Genomic DNA, 17535 nt, shown 5'->3' on the forward strand with positions numbered 1-17535 from the left:
ACGACCGTGTTGCTACTTGGGAATCCCAAGTTCCCTGTAGGGTTAAGTCGGCTACTTGCGCTCCCCATCCTGTTTTGCTAGCATCTGTTGTGACAGATATGGCAGGTTCCCGTGACCAGGAGGTACCCTTACTCAGGTTCCTCTGCAGGGTCCACCAGCGTAGGGATTCTTTAACTTGGACGGACAGGCTCATTTTTTTGTCTAGGGAGGTCTGCCGTTTGTCCCACCTAGCAAGGATGAACCATTGTAGTTGTCGGGTATGGGCTTGTGCCCATGGAATTATTTGTATGCAGGCTGTCAGAAGGCCCAGCACTTTCATTGATTCTCTGATGGACACCGTAGTAGCCCGGCACAGGGAGGTTATGGCTTGAATAAGGTCTTCCCTTCTGGATAGTGGAAGTCGAGATTCCTGGATGTGGGAGTCTAGTAGTACGCCCAAGTATACCTTCCTTGTACTTGGGGTCAAATCGGATTTTTGTTCGTTTATTATCCACCCTAAATTATTCAGGGTAGATAGGACTATGGACAGGTCTGCACGTATGGCTTCTGTGGTTCTTGACACCAACAAAAAGTCATCCGAATATGGAAAAATGAGAATCTGGTTTCGCCTAATATATGCTGTCATCTCTATCACTATCTTTGTGAAGACTCGAGGGGCAGTCGAGATCCCGAAGGGTAGAGCCGTAAACTGATAGTGATAGATTGCGTCACCATCCAGCAGGGCGAACCTCAGGTATTTGTGGCGAACTGCGGCTATTGGGACATGATAGTATGCGTCTTTGAGATCTATTGTGCACATGACACTATTGGGATCTATTAGTGATACGATGGACCTCACAGTTCCAATCTTAAATTTCTTGTAGGAAATGAATTTATTTAAGGCTTTGAGGTTGAAGATGGTTCTGCTAGAGCAGTTTTTTTTTTTTTTTATCAAGAAAAGGGGGGAATAAAATCTCTCACCCCTATCGTGATCGGGAACCTGCGTAATGACCCCTAGGTCCTTAAGCTCTTGGATGGCCTTTAGCAGGTTTCCCTGTTCTTGGCGATACCCGGGGGAGGTTAGGAGGAATCTCCTAGGAGGTAGAGAGTGAAATTCAATTCGGTACGCAGCTTCAATTATCTGAAGTACCCAGGGGTTAGATGTTATCCCCTGCCACTGGCTCAGGTAACGTGCTAGTCTACCCCCTGTTGAATCAGAAGTGGGTTGAGCTTCCTTACCCCGACCTCCCTTGGGATACGACCATCTTCCCTTTTCCTTTAATTTCAGGAGGTGGCTGCCGTGTCCTCCTTGGAAAAGATGGTTTCCTGTAGGGTTTTCTGTCTGGAAGGGTCTTGCTCTTGTCTCCGACCTTTTCAAGTATTTTGTCCAAGACGGGCCCGAACATGTATTCCCCTTGGAATGGAATGGCGCAGAGTTTGTTATTGAATGTTACATCTGCTGCCCATGTTTTTAGCCATAACGCCCTTCTTGCGGTGTTACTGCGCCGTATCTAACAGTCTCTGCCGATGCGTCAGTTGGAAAGGCGGTGGTCATTTTTAGAAGGGGAGACAGCTGGCTAACTCTTCCCTAGGAGCCGGTCTTTGATAGATGTTTCCAGCCTGTTCAGCCATAAGATCATGGACCTGGCTACGGATGTTGCCGCCACGTTAGCTTCGACGGTAAAGGACGACGCTTCCCAGGCCTTCCTTATCAGACAGTCGATTTTCTTATCCATTGGGTCCAAGAGTTGCGATGCGTCCTCAAAAGGTAGAAGGTTTTTTTTGGCCACCTTTGCATGCTGTATATCGACCTTTGGGGTCTCTCTATACAGGCGGACGTCTTCGCGAGCAAACGCAAGCCGGTTCCTGATTTCTCGAGACCGATAGCCTCTTCTCAGGTTCCCGCAACTCGTCTGCAATAACTTGTTGCAGGGTCTGATTGACCGGAAACATGGTCTTCCGTCTTGACCGGAGGCCCCCAAGCATCTCGTCCTAGACTGTCCTGGGCAGGTGATCCCCTTCAATTTGCATGGTTTCCCTCACCGCTTTGATGAGGTGCCCAATGTCGTCCGAGGAAAAATACTATTTTTTCTCGTCCTCAACCAATGATGGCGGATCTTCCAGTTCTCCCTCTGACAGGAGTTCCAGGGATTCGCCAGAAATCGAGGTCGCCGACTTTGTTTGTCTTGGCCTTTTAGGGGCCCGTGAAGGACCAGGTTGAGGATGAGAGTGGGATGCCATAGCAGCCTGCAATTCTTCTTTAATCATACAGCGGATGTCAGTTTTAAATGCCGCCCTTTTCTCCGCTAGTATCTTTCCCGTGCATTCCTCACATAAGGGTTTTTTATGATTATCCTCAAGTCTCTTACTACAGAGGACACATTGTTTGGATTTTTTCCTGGGGTCCGCTTTAGCCTTCGGACCTTCTTTATCCATCTAACCCATACAGAAAAATGGGGGAGAGGGGAGAAAAAAAGGGAACATATATGCATCCAATGCAGCATAAATGACAAATTTGCATGTTCCATTTTTTGGCTTATAGCCTACTCACGGTTTGTAGGGTCTCTGTTTCTCCCTCTCGTGCTGAGCTGTCATGTGTAGACATGCTTTTGGCCCTTCTGGCAGTCAGCAGGATAACTTCTGTGGAGTAAAGCCTGCTTTTATGGAGAAACTTTTGAAATTTGGCGCCATTTCCGGCTCTGTGTCGGTAGCCATGCCCCCTACGTCGAGCGCATGACGTCACCACGCCGGATGTCATCACCGCATGCGCGCCGAGGAAGCCGGAGGCCCAGGAAGGCTGCCGTTCCCCTGCCGGGAGGAACTATCCGATCGCGGCAGCGGCGGCCTGAAGATGCAGACCCGCACAGGAAGACCAACGCTACTGCGGCGGCCTATGGCTTCCAAGCGGCGCAGGTCGGGGATGCAGGGACTGCTAGGGTGTGCGGCCCCGACCTCTACCCTCCAGGGGATCTTCGCACAGCGTGCCGGTGAGTACTCTGCTGTTTCCCTGGAGCTTGCTTCATCTGGCCACTGTAGGGACAGGAAGACACTGAAGCATGGTGGAAAGGGAGGTGCTTTTAAGGACTCTTCCTGTCGCTACCGAGGTCAGAGGGCAACCTCCATTGTAATGGGGCCGCTGGGGTGACGACCTGGAAAAAAGGACATCCCTGAGCGGACATACTAGTGAACGCTGATCCATGATTTTCAGCAAGCAAACAAATGGTCCCTGGTAGCTATACATCTCTCCATATTACCGGTGAGACGACCAGCCGGCCTATGTGCATCAGCGGTCATACTAAAGATCATTTCTTCCCATAGTAGCGATTCTTACCTGTGTAAAACAAAAATGAAACCAGCAGCGATTTACTTGCCTACCGATCATCACTCGTTACCAGAGGCGCAACTTGAAGCTGCTGGGACCCAGTGCAAAGTCTAGAACTGGGCCCTCAACTATAAAGCTTCGTTGATAGTATTGGTTTTCAATATGGGGAAGAGAGACTTTATCGGCCCCCTAGGGCTCCTGGGCCCAGGTGCAACCGCACCCTCTGCACCCCCTATACTTACGCCGCTTACATCAGATCAAGAGTTGGTCAGTGTAAAAGGACCCCCAGTCCCAGAATTGGAAAACTATTTCTCCCTCATTGGTATTAATATTATATAATGAAAAGTAGTTCCCGCTCACATAGGTGTGTTTCATGTCCGTGCCGTAAATGCCCATCATGTGTTATCACCTATAATGGTATCACATGTCATCCATATTTAGTTTGTACTCCGGCTGAATGGGGGAATATACAGCGGAATCTGACAGATCCCAGAGCTTATAAATCTACATAACTATCTGCAGCCACTGACCGAGGAGAATCTGCGACTCTTCTCTGCTGTATTTAGTGGATACTACTCACCTGGGTGGTTACCTGTAGGAATGTCCTCTTTACACCGCTGATCGCCCCTCACATTTGTCTCTGTAGTATTAATATTGGTCAGATCTTCATCCGGATACAAAAGCTGTGAGACAAATATTGTAAAAGACAGCAGACGGTTGGAGAAGTCGTGTGGAAGGTTTTACATGACCAGAAAAGATCATTAATCATCATGATGACCAAAAATAACCTCACAAGAGTAGTTATATGGCCATGTCAAAGAGGATGCACTTTTTAGGCTACAATCACTCCTTAATTCTATAAATGTTTGTATTTTGTAGCTGTATTTGATTCTACATGATCATAATGTGCTTCACACTGCTGGATTTTATAAAGATCATCCCTTTAAAATAAAGTAACCGCAGAATAACAAACATTTCTTTTCAGAATTATGTGCATTTGTCTCCATAATTATAATCTGACAAATGTATTTCTCTTTTTCTTAACAGTACTGACAATTATCCCAGATTTACGTCTGCTTTGGTTTATTAGTCTTGGTTATTGGACAAGTAATTGAGTTATGTTTTTACTGGTGTAACAGTGTTCCTTTACTATATGAACCATTCTCATAATACCTGTATAATCTGGATTAGTGAAGTCTTTGTAAACTACATTGGCAGTATTACATTCAAGTGTGAGGATCACCAGATTGCTAGCAGAACTCACTCTACAACAGGCCACATAGAACTTACCCTGATAAAAACAGTCCTCCCTCAAGTCTATTCCAGCTACCTTCAGTGATTTTCCCTGCAATTTATTGATCATCATTGCAAAGCAGACTTTGAAGAGAACTACAGTCTTTTAACCCTTTCCAATCCAATTATTTTTTCTCATCCATTCTCCCCAGCTCCAAATAATTTGGAGCTGGTGAGAATGGATGAGAAAAAATACATTTCCCTGCACCCTCCTGAACTGACAGTTCAGGAAGGTGCAGGTGCTCACTGCACCATGGGGGGGCCTGCTTACCTGTTCGGCGTCTTCCAAATTCTCCCTTCTGCCTCCCGGCTCGGCGATCATGTGACCGCTGGGGTCAGGTGGCACCCAGCGGTCACATGATCGCCGAGACGGGAGACAGAAGAGAGAATGCGGAAGATGCCGGACAGGTAAGCAGCCCCCCCACGGTGCAGGCTCCCGGCTCGGCGTTCATGTGACCGCTGGGGGTCAGGTGACACCGGCGGTCACATGATCGCCAGCCGGAATCTCCGTGCATTATATAGCGCTAATTGAGCACTATGTAATGTGTAAAGGAGAAGGCAGAAAGGGTTAGAAACGCTTTCTGCCTTCTCCTTGGGGGTCCTCGATGAGGACCAGTGCAGGAGTGTATCTGCACCCGATGTGTCTGATGATCAGGTGCAGATGCACTTCTGCACTGCAGTGTCGGGCCTGTCCCGACATCGGAGCTGAGGAGGAAAATGATGATGTCAGGTCAGGCCCGACATTAGATTGGAAAGGGTCAAACTCAAATGGGTAGCTGGTGGGTAATAATAGTATTCGTGGTACAAATACAGTTTCCCTTTAGCACATCCAGTGATTACTGTGGCCTTGATAACATTTCAATGGAGAACTTTCATCTGTAGTCTGGTGCCATTATATAATTTAGGTTCCTTACTAACATAATGGGTGTGCTAATTTTAAGTATGAGGATATATGGGGGAAGACCGTCTGAGTTGAGGGTGTTTAGGAATGCCACGGGAAAGAAGAGATCGCCTTTCTGGTCGTCCTCTTGGATTATTTCTGTTGTATCTATTAGCAGCTGCTATGTGAATTTTGGGATTACTCAGCTGATATTTAGAGGATGATGTTCTATGAACCTCGGTTTCATTTTCTTGGTATTTAGCTGCAGCACCTCTATAAACCTCAGGGTTATTCTGTTCATAATTCTCTGCAGCACCTCTATAAACCTCAGGCTTATTCTGTTGATAATTCGCTGCAGCAGCTCTATAAACCTCAGGCTTATTCTGTTGATAATTCGCTGCAGCAGCTCTATGAACCTCTGTTATTTTTTTTGTTATTTAGCTCCTCCAGATCTATGAATTTTTGAGTTATTCAGTTGATAATAAGCTGCAGCAGCTCTATTAACCTGTGGATTTGTTTGTAAGTAATTGGTCACTTCAGCTTGCTAAACTTCCCTTTTTTCTCGTGCACTTTAGTAGCGGCTTCATTGAGCTCTTCTTCTGCATCAGTAAATGTAGAGCGGTGCTTTTTAGCCGTTTTCCCAGAATTAGAAGTACTTTGAAAAATGGGGAGTGTCATCAGCACAGCTTCATAAGGCAGGTAAACATGAAAATGTCTGCTAGAAAGATCTTGTGGAGAAGTAAGACACAGCCTATTTATTATATTACCTTCAACTCCGAACTTTCCATACAACTCTCTATTGTGACAGACTTCAAACATGGACCTAAATATTTGCCCACCTTCTACTAATTCACACAAACCACCATAAGTGTGCGGTCACAGCATATCAGCAAAATAGCCTGCAGAACTGTTATAATTCTTTCCATCACTATCATGGAGATAAAATGGCAAAATCATCCCAGCGATCCACCACGTGCTTCAATATCTCCTAAAATATGTCTTTAATTACTTGTTCAATAGATTTTTGCCAAGATTCAAGTTCACAGGTGCATTACATATTGAGTTGCCATACAAGCTTAGACCCCCTTTTCACCCACGTAAGGAAGCTCCTGTCCAAATTTCAGGTTTCTAACTTTAGTAGTTTCGGCTCTGTTTCCGCCAGTCGGTCAGTCAGGACATTTTATTCTGTATATGTGGATTACTTCAGAAGGGTCATTGATCCAGTGATTTTTCTGATTGCCAGTTTGGAGTCAGGAATGTGTCTTTTTTCAGCTTAAAATACTGTTAAAAGGCCCATTTTCCCGGGACGATTATCGTTCAGGGTTGTTTGAATGGGCGCTCTCCCGCAGGAGTTTGAACGATAGTCGTCCCGTGTAAATACATGCAGAGACTGAATGACTGAGCGAGAGTTGTTCAGTTGCTCGCTTTCTGCATGCAGAGAACTAAACAATTAGCCCTTCAGGGTAAACAGCAGTCATTCAGTTCGGAATGACTGTCTGCTTACAGTGAATGGAGGCAGGTGGGGGGAGAGCACTTTCCTTCCACCCTGCCTCCATGATGGCCGCTCTGAGTGATGCCAGTGATACTCGCTTCTGTGTAACAGCATAGGAGCGAGCTTCATTTTGACACACTGTCGGGCTTCGTTTGCGTCATTACGTTTGGTATTTTTATACTCCTGTTTTTCTTGTAAGCTCTCATTAAAGCCGTTGTGCTTTTGGGTGAGTAGAGGTGGACGTGTTGGAGTTCAGGTATGAAGACCATCAGTTTATAGTATATATCCTACTATATAAAAGGGAACCTCAGTGCTGCTGCCACCAGATCTTGCTGCAGGTCTTTTCCAGCCACTCAAGGGTTTTTACCAACTGCCTCCTCCAGTATCTAGTGGCGACTCTTTTTGCCATGTCTAGATAGTGTAGCCAGTGTTCCTGTAACTTTGAGCATGTGAACTGCATCCAGCTATATCCCTAGATCCAGTGTCTTTGTCATTTTTTACATCCTTTTCTTTGTTTGCAAAAGGCAAAATTTGTTTCTTTTACCTTTTTAGACCAGTCTCTTGACTAATCCGTATTTCTAACACGCAAACAAACATCACAGTCAGCAAAGCTCTTGCCAGTCCAGGTATCTGATGTATTTTCTCTCAAGCACACCTGATGCAACTAATGAAGCCCTTGATTAGTTGCATCCGGTGTGCTTGAAGCAACAAGTGATTTCCTAATGTGTGCTGTTGTGAGGGATTCTATTCAGGGGTGAATAATTCTGAGATGGCAGTTAGAAGGCAAATGTGGCATCTTGTGGAGAAGTCAGAGGACCACTTGTTATTTTAGTTGTGGTGTTTACATTGCTCTTGTATTTTTTGCAAAAAACAAAGCAAAAAAGGTTTGTAAATTTGTCAAATGCATCTAATCTAATACACGTAATTAAATTATGTTGATAGCAACTCTAGGAATATAACGACTGAAAGCCTCCTTCAGTACATGACAATATAACTCATACCTTATTTTTAGATAATGTATTTAATGTATATTTACAATGTGCCACCCTGGAAGAAGCACTGGCTATCGAACCGTGCCCCTTACTATTAACTGATTATGTGTATAGCAATGTCATATAGTTATGAATGGATCGGGCTCTGTAATAGTAGAATTGGAACGCAAAGCGTGTGTTCCACAACGTTCATTATGGGAATGATCACTACGTTCTCTAGCACCAAGTGACTAGCGTCATGACGTCACTAGATATGCTCCTCGGGTTGGGATGTACGAGGTATGCAGCGTCTAGCGAGGTAAGAGCCTATTATTACATATGATGTGTGTGTATATATATATATATATATGTGTTGCTGCTGTAATTATTATTGCTTGAAAAAGGCTCTTTTAATGCCGAAACGCGTTGCAATAAAGTAACTGTCACTTATACGAGCGCTGAACCTATTTTTCATTTGGATGACAATATTCTGTTAGCTTTAGCTCCAGCTGATTGGAATTGAGCAATTAGTCTATCTTTTATACTGCAGAACTTTACATTTGTTCCACACTAAATCTCAATTGTCTATTGGATGTCCAAACAGGTGGAAGTTTAATGCAATCTTTCATGAAACTGGACACCATTTGTAATCCCTACCTATCATAGCCATGAACATGAAAAAGAGCGTAGAGAAGTTAAATAGAAAGCTGCATTACACTCTATAGAGGATTTGAGGAAATCTCAGCTTCATCTACCTGATGGTTCTCTGGGACCCTTGGCTTTTCTTCTGGACAGTTCTGGGAATATAGACGGGTAGGACATTTCTCTGCTGGGTTTCTTTCCATGAGTCCATCTGTAGGAAACACACAGTGACAGAATTGATTATCAGCATGTGATGAGCAGATGATGGGCTCTAGGTGACCTTTAGTGACGTCTCCCTGCCTTACATTGCTGATCAGCCATTACATCCATCTCTTCTGCTTCATCTTTAACCTGAACCTTAATCTCAATCAGATTTTCATACTAAACATATAAAAAAAAATTAAAATGGTCCTTGGTTCCATCACTTTATGGTCAGATTCTGGTGAGACATCAGCGTCATCTACCTGCTGGTTCTCTGGAACATTTTCCTCTCGGCAGTCATGAGAATATGGATGGCTGGGACATCTCTCTGGTGGGTTTTCCCTACTGGATCCATCTATAGGAAATAACCAGAGCCTGAATACATTATATATGTGATGATGGGTAAATCTAAGTAACTCTCATATTTGCTTTCCTCTATAATCAAGAGAGGTCTCCTCTTACCCAGAGATGTGAGTGGCTGATGGTCCTTCATCATGGTGTCCTCGTACACATCTTGGTGTCCCTCTAAATAATCCCACTCTCACATGGAGAAATAGTCAGCTCTCCTCTGCTGTATTTAGTGCTTACTACTCACCTGGGCGGTTACCTGTAGGAATCTCCTCTTTACACTGCTGATCGCCCCTCACATTTGTCTCTGTAGTATTAATATTGGTCAGATCTTCATCCTGATACAAAAGCTGTGAGACAAATATTGTAAAAGTTAGCAGACGGTTGGAGAAGTTGTGTGGAAGGTTTTACATGACCAGAAAAGATCATTAATTATCAAGACAACCAAAAATGCCTTGACAGGAGTAGTTATCAGTCATGTCAAAGTGAATGCACTTTTAAGGCTACAATTGCTCCTTTAAACAATTCTGCTACCTGGTTCCTGCTACCCGTGACTTGGAGCTCATCTGCAAGTCAAACTCACGGAGCTGATCCAGGAATCATCCTCCAGGATTCAGTGCTCACATTCTGAGTGCCATGATGCCAGGAGTTCGGGAATGTGACTCTGCAGCGTCTGATTGGCTCCATTGGTCACCCGACTTCCTGTGATGTCAGCCCTCACAACAAATGTCAGGACCACAGCGGGGCTGCGGCACTGGAGGGGTAAGCACTGCTCAGTTTATTATTTTATTACACACAGCTTAAATAAAGGGATGCTGTCCTGGACAGCCCATTTTTCTAGTGATGTATACATTCCCTTCCCTTTCAAGGTCTTCCTAGTTAGCTCTTAGTGATGAATCATAGAATGGTAGAGTTGGAGGGGACCTCCAGGGTCATCGGGTCCGACTCCCTGCTCAGTGCAGGATTCACTAAATCATCCCAGACAGATGTCTGTCAAGCCTTTGTTTGAACATTTCCATTGAAGGAGAACCCACCACCTCCCATGGTAACCTGCTCCACTCATTGATCACCCTCACTGTTAGAAAGTAATTCTGTATTTCCTGACATTTTTTTTAATAAAAATTAAAGCCTACTTCACCTCACCATAAATCTGTGTTATTTTGGTTTGTTCTTGAGTTAGCCATCTACAGAAGGTTTACTATAAAAGCTCTTGTCCCAGTGGGTTATGTTCTAACTACAATGACATTATTTGAGGTTCCCACAGACATTCCTCCAGCTTTATCTCCGCCTGCCCAAAGCAAAGTTCCATGTGTCCTCAGGAGCGGAAGAAAGAAAAAACAGACGGTGAGTGCCATTGTTACTCTTGTCCATTTTTCTTCTAAGAAACTTGGAGATTTGGACACGGGTGGGACTTTGTAGAAAGGAGGCAGCGCCTCCTACTGGAAATTGAGATCTTTAATTTCTTTATGCGCTGCTATTTTAATGTTTTAGACATATTAGTGTTTGGTTGATTGAGAAAAGCTGAACTCAATGATGCTGGTTATTGAGAGCAAAAACTAGGAGCCTTCTGGTGGCTTCACTACCGAGGGTCATACAGATGTCCGTGGTTCTCAACTCTGATACATGATTGGGGTATTTAATGGAGACAGATTAATATAATTTCTAATTGGGTACTGAGGCTATCCATGTGAAGTCGTATGTCCTTATGGACATACAACAAATGTAAATGCCTATCTCTCTTGGTGGAGGGATTCTTAGAGATTAGGAAGAGGACACTCCATCAGCTACAGTCACTTTTTGGCTTGCTTGTTTTTGCATACCGAACTATGCCCATGGAGTAGGTTTTTTCCTGACGCCTCTCTTTTGCCAAAATAGAGTGGCTGACGCTCTCTCGGTTCAATTGACAAATGTCTCGAGACCTCCTGCTGCAGGTGGCTCCAATGGGCAGGCCATGCCCCCTTTCCCCCAGGAGTTAGTGACGAATGTGTGATGTCCTTGGTGAAATCTTCCATCACTCCTGCAACTTGGACATCCTATGGTAAAGCCTGATTGCAATGGTGTGCCCTGGTAGGCAGTAGTGTGGTGTTGGTGTCAGATTCTGCCAGGTTGGAGGTGATCTTTTTATATCTCTCACCTCCTGGAGGAAGGGGTTTGGGGTTTCGATGCAGAAAGACGGTTACCTGTGTGAGCTTTCATTTTAAGCTTCAGGGTTGACTGGATGTCACTAAGGACTTTGTCAATAACCAACTTTAAAAAGAGGCAAACGGCACTTACCAATAGACAACTACTGCTGACTGAGATGTTCAGCAGCCATCTGTGTGGTTCCTGGGCTACTTGTATACAACTCCAATTCCAAAATAGTTGTAATGCTGTGTAAAATGTAAATAAATGTAAAAAAAAAAAAAGAGAATCCAATGATTTGGAAATCTCATATCCATATTTTAGTCACAATAGAACATGAAGGCGAAAAAGAGAAATTTTCCATTTCATTAAAAACAAAACAAAAAAAAAAAAAAACTTATTTAGAAATTGATGGCAGCAACACATCTCAAAAAAGTTGGAGCAGGGCCTGTCTACCATTATGCAGCATACACTCTTCTTTTGACAGCCATCTGTAAATGTCTGGTAAATGGGGAGATGATATGCTGGAGTTTTGGGAAAGAATTGTTGTCCCATTCTTGTCAAATGTAGAATCCTCCCTGCTCAACAGGTATTTGCCAGATTTTTTTGTTTTATAATGCGCCAAATGTTTTCTATTTCTGAAAGGCCTGGACTGCAGGTAGGCTAGCTCAGCACAGAGACTCTTCTTCTGAGCAGCCATGCTGCTGTGATAGATGCAGTATGTGATTTAAAAGTGTCTTGCTAAAATATGAAAGACCTTCCCTGAATGAGACATTGTCTGGATAGGAGCATGGGTTTTAAAACTTCTATATACTGCTCAGCATTGACAGTGTGTAGATGTGTAAGCTGCACATGTTATAGACACTAATGCAACCCTATGCCATCTGAGATGCAGGCCTTTGAACTGTGCGCCGATAAGCTGGATGGTCCCTCTCATCTTGAGTCTGCAGGACAAGGCATCTGTGGTTTGAAGAAGGAATCTCAAATTTGATTCATCTGACCACAGATGCCTCAGTACATTTTAAATTAGCTTTGGCCCAGTGAAGACCCCAGCATTTATGAACTGTGTTGATATTTGGCTTTTTTGCATGATACAGCATTCACTTGCATTTGTGGATTGCATGGCGAACTGTGTACACAGACAATGATGTATGGAAGAATTCCTGATCTCATGTAGAGATTTGCATTACATAATCATGCCTGTTTTTAATGCAGTGTAGCCTAAGGACCTGTAGATCTCAAGCATTCAGTATTGAATATCAGCCTTGTCCCTTATGCACATGCATTTCTCCAGATACTCAGCATCTCTTGAGACTATGTACCGTCGATGATGTGATTTTCAAAGTCTTTGCAATTTTACATTAAGGAACATTATTTTGAAATTGTTCCACAATTTTCACAGATTGGTGAACCTCTGACCATCTTTGCTTCTGAGAGACTCTGCCTCTCTACATGCTCTTTTTAGACAGTGATGTGACTTAGTAGCAAATTGACCTTTAAGTTGTTTTCCAATAGTACCACTTACTTTTCCAGCCTTTTGTTATTGCTGTTCCAACTTTTTTTGAGATGTGTTGCTACCATCAATTTCTAAATGAGTTAATTCCTAATGGAAAAATGTCTCCCTTTCACCTTGTGATGTGTGTTCTATTGCAAATAAAAGATAAGAAAAAAAATATATAATGCAATGTTTTGAAAATCTCATTTATTTACATTTTCCACATTTAATTATACTATGTGTGGGCGGGTTACAGGTACCGGCATCATCGCTAAGCAATGGTGCTGGAAATATAAACAAACAAAAAACTGTGCACTGCGCATGACCATCTGCATGAGAGCACAGTACATTAAGTGGCCATATGCTGGGCCACAGCCAGGCTCACAGCTGGGATCCGCTGCGGTCCTCCACAAGCGGATTTCACATACAGCCATGTGAGTCTGGCATTATTCAGATCCCTACCTGTATTGCATATGTAATTTACAAGAAGCTCCGGGAACGCTTGCCTTCCTGCAGTTCCAGGTGTAGCTTGTTGAGCACCTTTTGTGCAAGACCGCCGCACCTCAGCAAGCTTTAAGAAGCCTCACAGAGTGCCAATTTTTACACCCTATCACTGTCACTAAGATCAAGCAATACCCCCCCAAAAGTGTTGAGTTTGCAGCAAGCATTGGAGAAGGAGAAATACCTAAAAAAGTTGTCTTTCGCACGGCATATTTGCAAAAATAAGAAATTTTATTTTTTTTCCCTCTAAATTGCATTAACTCCTGAAAAAAAAAACTGTGGGGTCAAAATATTCATGACATCTCTTAGTGAATATAATAAAGGGTCTATTTTTTAAAATTGGTATTCGTGTATCTTGACGCCACCGGAAGCTATGGGTTTGACAGGAGGAACGTTCCTCTCACACCCCTAGCTCCCGATTGGGTCAAGAAGCTAAGGTCCTGGAATGAGCTAAGGTGCATGGGGAAGCGGCGTAGTAAGTGAGGGAGGAGGGCTCGGTGTCATCCACTGCTCACCTGAAGTGCTGTAAGCGGCTCTCCCCTGTCCTCCCAGCTTTTGTCCTTCTACTTCTGTCTGAGACAGTGTGCGAGAGGCGCATGTCTGAAATTCTCGGCCTCCGCTGCTGCTGTGGGTGGACGGGCTGCTGCTGTGTCCTGGCAGATGGTGACTGCGGGTAAGGAAAGGGAGGGGGGAGGGGGGGCTTCAGCCGTAGCGCCAAGAAAGCCGGTTTACGGCCCTGTGCATTCCGTGATGGTCACTCCGCTCAGCGCTGTCACACACACAGCGAGGTGCGTTGCTCTTGGCTGCTGCCGGAGAGGCCTTTTCAGCTACGCCAATGCGCACCTCCTGCGTGGGGACATCAAGAAAGATATGTGCAGCCCTCCATTAATGTAAGCGGGGGAGCCTTCTTTTGGCCAGACGGCAGGGAGGGTCTTTCAGCTGCCCTGCATGGCAGCGGGGTCTGTTCTTGCGGCCGGGCGAGGGAAGTGGGTTTTAGCTGTCCCAATGCACAGTTCAGGGGGTCCGTTCTTGTGGCCGGGCAAGCAGAGTGGGTTTCTGTTGTCCAAATGCGCAGCTCGCCAAATACACTGCGGTAAAGGGACCCCAACATTTTTGCTGCAGCCTCAGCTTACTGGGCTGCCAGGACCTGCTGCACAGCAAGCTCTTTGTGACAATGACAGACAGGGGCGTCAAACCCAGGTAATCTTGACTCCACCAGTACATCCTGGTGGTGTCAAGATACACGAATACCCTATCATTCTTACACCTATGAGCCTTTGCAATCTTGGCTTGGTGCAGGAAAACAAAGTGTTACTCAAAATGTTGATAAAGAATGTTAAATTTGTACGTCACCTAAATGGTTAAAAAACTAGTTTTTCAAATGTGCTTCCAGAGTAAAGGAAACAGGTGGAAATATTTATCTTATCAAAAATTTGTACAGTATGTTTGCACATATTTGAGATATTGCAGCTGAAAATGTGAAAAACAATGAAAATTGTTTCAAAACGTTCTCAATTTTGGCACTTTTAATAAATCTACACAAAATCTATCGATCTTTTTTTACCACCTAAATAAAGTACAACATGTGGCGAAAAAAACAATGTCAGAATTAATTGGATATGAAAAGTCTTTACAGAGTTATTCTATGTTAAAGTATACGTCAGATTTCCAAAATATGGCCAGGTCATTAAGGCGCAAACAGGCTTGGTCACTAAGGGGTTAAACATTTCATATTTATTGTTTATATTCTTATTTTTGAAGGTATTTTTGTAGCTTCCCGGTAAAACTCCCTTTAGAAAGACATGTGGAAATTTCTTATATTATGGTCACTATTTCTCAGGTGCCCTTCAACCTGCACCCCTGTTATTCTGTCAGGTCTGTTGGTTAATATTAAGTCCAAAATGGCCATACCTCTAGTTGGGTTCTGTACAAGCTGGGTGAGGTAATTATCTTTTGTTATTGACAGAAAATGTTTACCTCTATGAGATCGACAGGTTTCAGTTTCCCAGTTTATATCAGCAGTTAAAATCCCCCAGATAAATTAACTGATTGCGATTTGCTGCTTCGGCTATTTGCCTCAGTAAGAGATTTGGTGGTCTGTAGAAAACTCCTATGAGGATTTTACTATTGCTTTTTCCCGTCCATGTATCTTTATTCACAGAGATTCCACTTATTCATCTCCCTCACATGCATCTTCCCATAGTGTGGGCTTTAAACAGGATTTTACATAAAGACAAAGCCCTCCCCCCTTACCGTTCCTTCTGAACAGACTGTAACCCTGTAAATTCACCATCCAGTCACAGCTTTCATACAACCAGGTCTCAGGTATTCCCACTATGTCATAGTTTTTCTCAAACATCATTACTTCCAGTTCATCAACTTTATTGGCCAGACTTCTAGCATTTGTCACCATACATACCATACCGTGTAGAAGGTTTCGTTATTTTTTATTTTAAGCATATCCCTATTAACTATTCTACCAGATCTAACGGTACTAACCTTTCCCAATGTTACACCCCAGTTCTAATACTTTGTCCAAGGTCACTGTCTACACTAGCTTCCCCCTATCTTCTCTGGTTGCCCTCCCTCTAGTCCCTAGTTTAAAAACTCGTCCAGCCTTCTAGCCATTTTCTTCCCCAGCACAGCTGCACCCTCCCCATTGAGATGCAGCTCATCCATACAGTAGAACCTGTAGCCAAGAGCAAAGTCAGCCCAGTTCTCCAGGAATCCCTCCTTCCCTACACCAACTCTCCAGCCACTTGTTTACCTCCCTAATCTCCTTTGGAGGTCATTGCCATAAGCTTACATTCTAGTTCGCTGAAATTGTTTTTAAAAGGACATTCCACCTACCTCTAACTTTGTTATTGGTGCCGCTGCATACATTGACCATTGGATCTTCACTAGCCTCTCAGAGTAATTTGTCAACCTGATCTTCAATGTGTCAAACTGAAGCACCAGGAAGACAACACAACATTTGACAATCCTGGTCTTTGTGGTGGATTGAACTGTTTGTCCTTCTAATAACTGGGTCTCCTACTACCAGAACCTGTCTAGGACCTTCTAGCACCTTCCCTGTGCTCCTATTCACCTTCTTACTGCAGAAGACATTCCCCTGGTGGTAAGAGTGCTAATTTGTAATGGCATTCCCCTCATTTGCCAACTTTGCAAACTTGTTGAGCTGTGCCAGTTCAGGACTAGCTTCCCTGGTTCTTTTCCCTCCACCGCTTCTAATTGTCACCCAGCTAGCTCCCTGCTCATTCTACACTCCTGTACTACCATCTACCCTCACGCTGCACATTGTCTCAGTGGAGGAGATCAGTGTCTACCAGACACATCCGCTGTTTGTCTTGGGGGAAATAAAACAGCAAATAGATATAAATCCAACCTGTTAGCTCCTTATTCCCACCAGCAGTCTCAACCGCCAAAAAACTGGGAGAAGACCCAGACAACATGCCATGTCTCTGGTCAGCGGTAATCCTGCCATCTCCACCGGCCTCATCACACAAGTACAAGACGTCTAATAAGACTGAAGACAAGAGCTTCACAGCCTTCTACAGATCAGAGGGACATCTCAATCTACCTGATGGTCCTGTGGAAGAAGAGGACGGGGACATCTCTCTGGTGGGCTTCTCTTACTGGATGGAACTGCAGGAAACACAGACAGACACTGAAGTCATTCTTTACATACAGATAATAATTCATGATTACCGGATTCTTCTGACCATAAAACATATTAGAAGCATCCATCTTCCTGAAGTGTCCCTGCACCTTATAATCTGAATGTTCTCCCCCTTCCCTGCCCCACGTACAGCCAAGCACAGAGCAGTGATAATGCATCTCCTCCCTCGTAGACCCCAGCAGAGAGCTGTCACTCTGAATACCCCTTCCCCACTGGGACAAAGGCAATCTGCGACAGTGAGACGAGGCTGAACTTATAGACAGATCATACAAGTCATGGGAGGAAGCCATGCTGTGTAATAATGTGCAGTTATTGGAGCTGAAGCATTACTGGGGAGGGGGGTTACCACAGAGAGGTGATGTACAAGTGAATGCAGAGTAAGTAGACATCACTGTTAGAATGGGGGTTTGGGGAGGGGTCACCATTCCTGCTGGGGCAACTATCAAAGTAGTACATCATTTACCCCGCACAGTGAACGTCTCCCAAAAATAAATAAATAAAGACCGCCAGAAAAAATGCAATAAAAAGCAATCAAAAAGTCGTATGTATTCCAGAATGGTATCAATGTAAACGATAGGACGTCTTGCAAAAAACACGCACAACGACGTTTA

At 44.1% G+C, this 17535-nt stretch overlaps 1 protein-coding gene across 1 annotated transcript in view; it reads right to left on the reverse strand.

Moving 5' to 3' along the window:
• LOC136629093 (zinc finger protein 850-like) overlaps positions 1 to 17535 on the reverse strand; it is a 585720-nt gene that overhangs the window by 327101 nt on the left and 241084 nt on the right. Inside the window, exons 20-23 of the mRNA XM_066605214.1 lie at positions 9376 to 9478; positions 9044 to 9135; positions 8885 to 8960; positions 8693 to 8790 (exon numbers count right to left, since the gene is read on the reverse strand). Coding sequence (XP_066461311.1) covers positions 8693 to 8790; positions 8885 to 8960; positions 9044 to 9135; positions 9376 to 9478 — 369 coding nt within the window. The remainder of the gene's footprint in view (positions 1 to 8692; positions 8791 to 8884; positions 8961 to 9043; positions 9136 to 9375; positions 9479 to 17535) is intronic.

Source organism: Eleutherodactylus coqui, chromosome 5 (genome assembly GCF_035609145.1).
Source record: "Eleutherodactylus coqui strain aEleCoq1 chromosome 5, aEleCoq1.hap1, whole genome shotgun sequence".
Classification (NCBI taxonomy): Eukaryota; Metazoa; Chordata; class Amphibia; order Anura; family Eleutherodactylidae; genus Eleutherodactylus; species Eleutherodactylus coqui.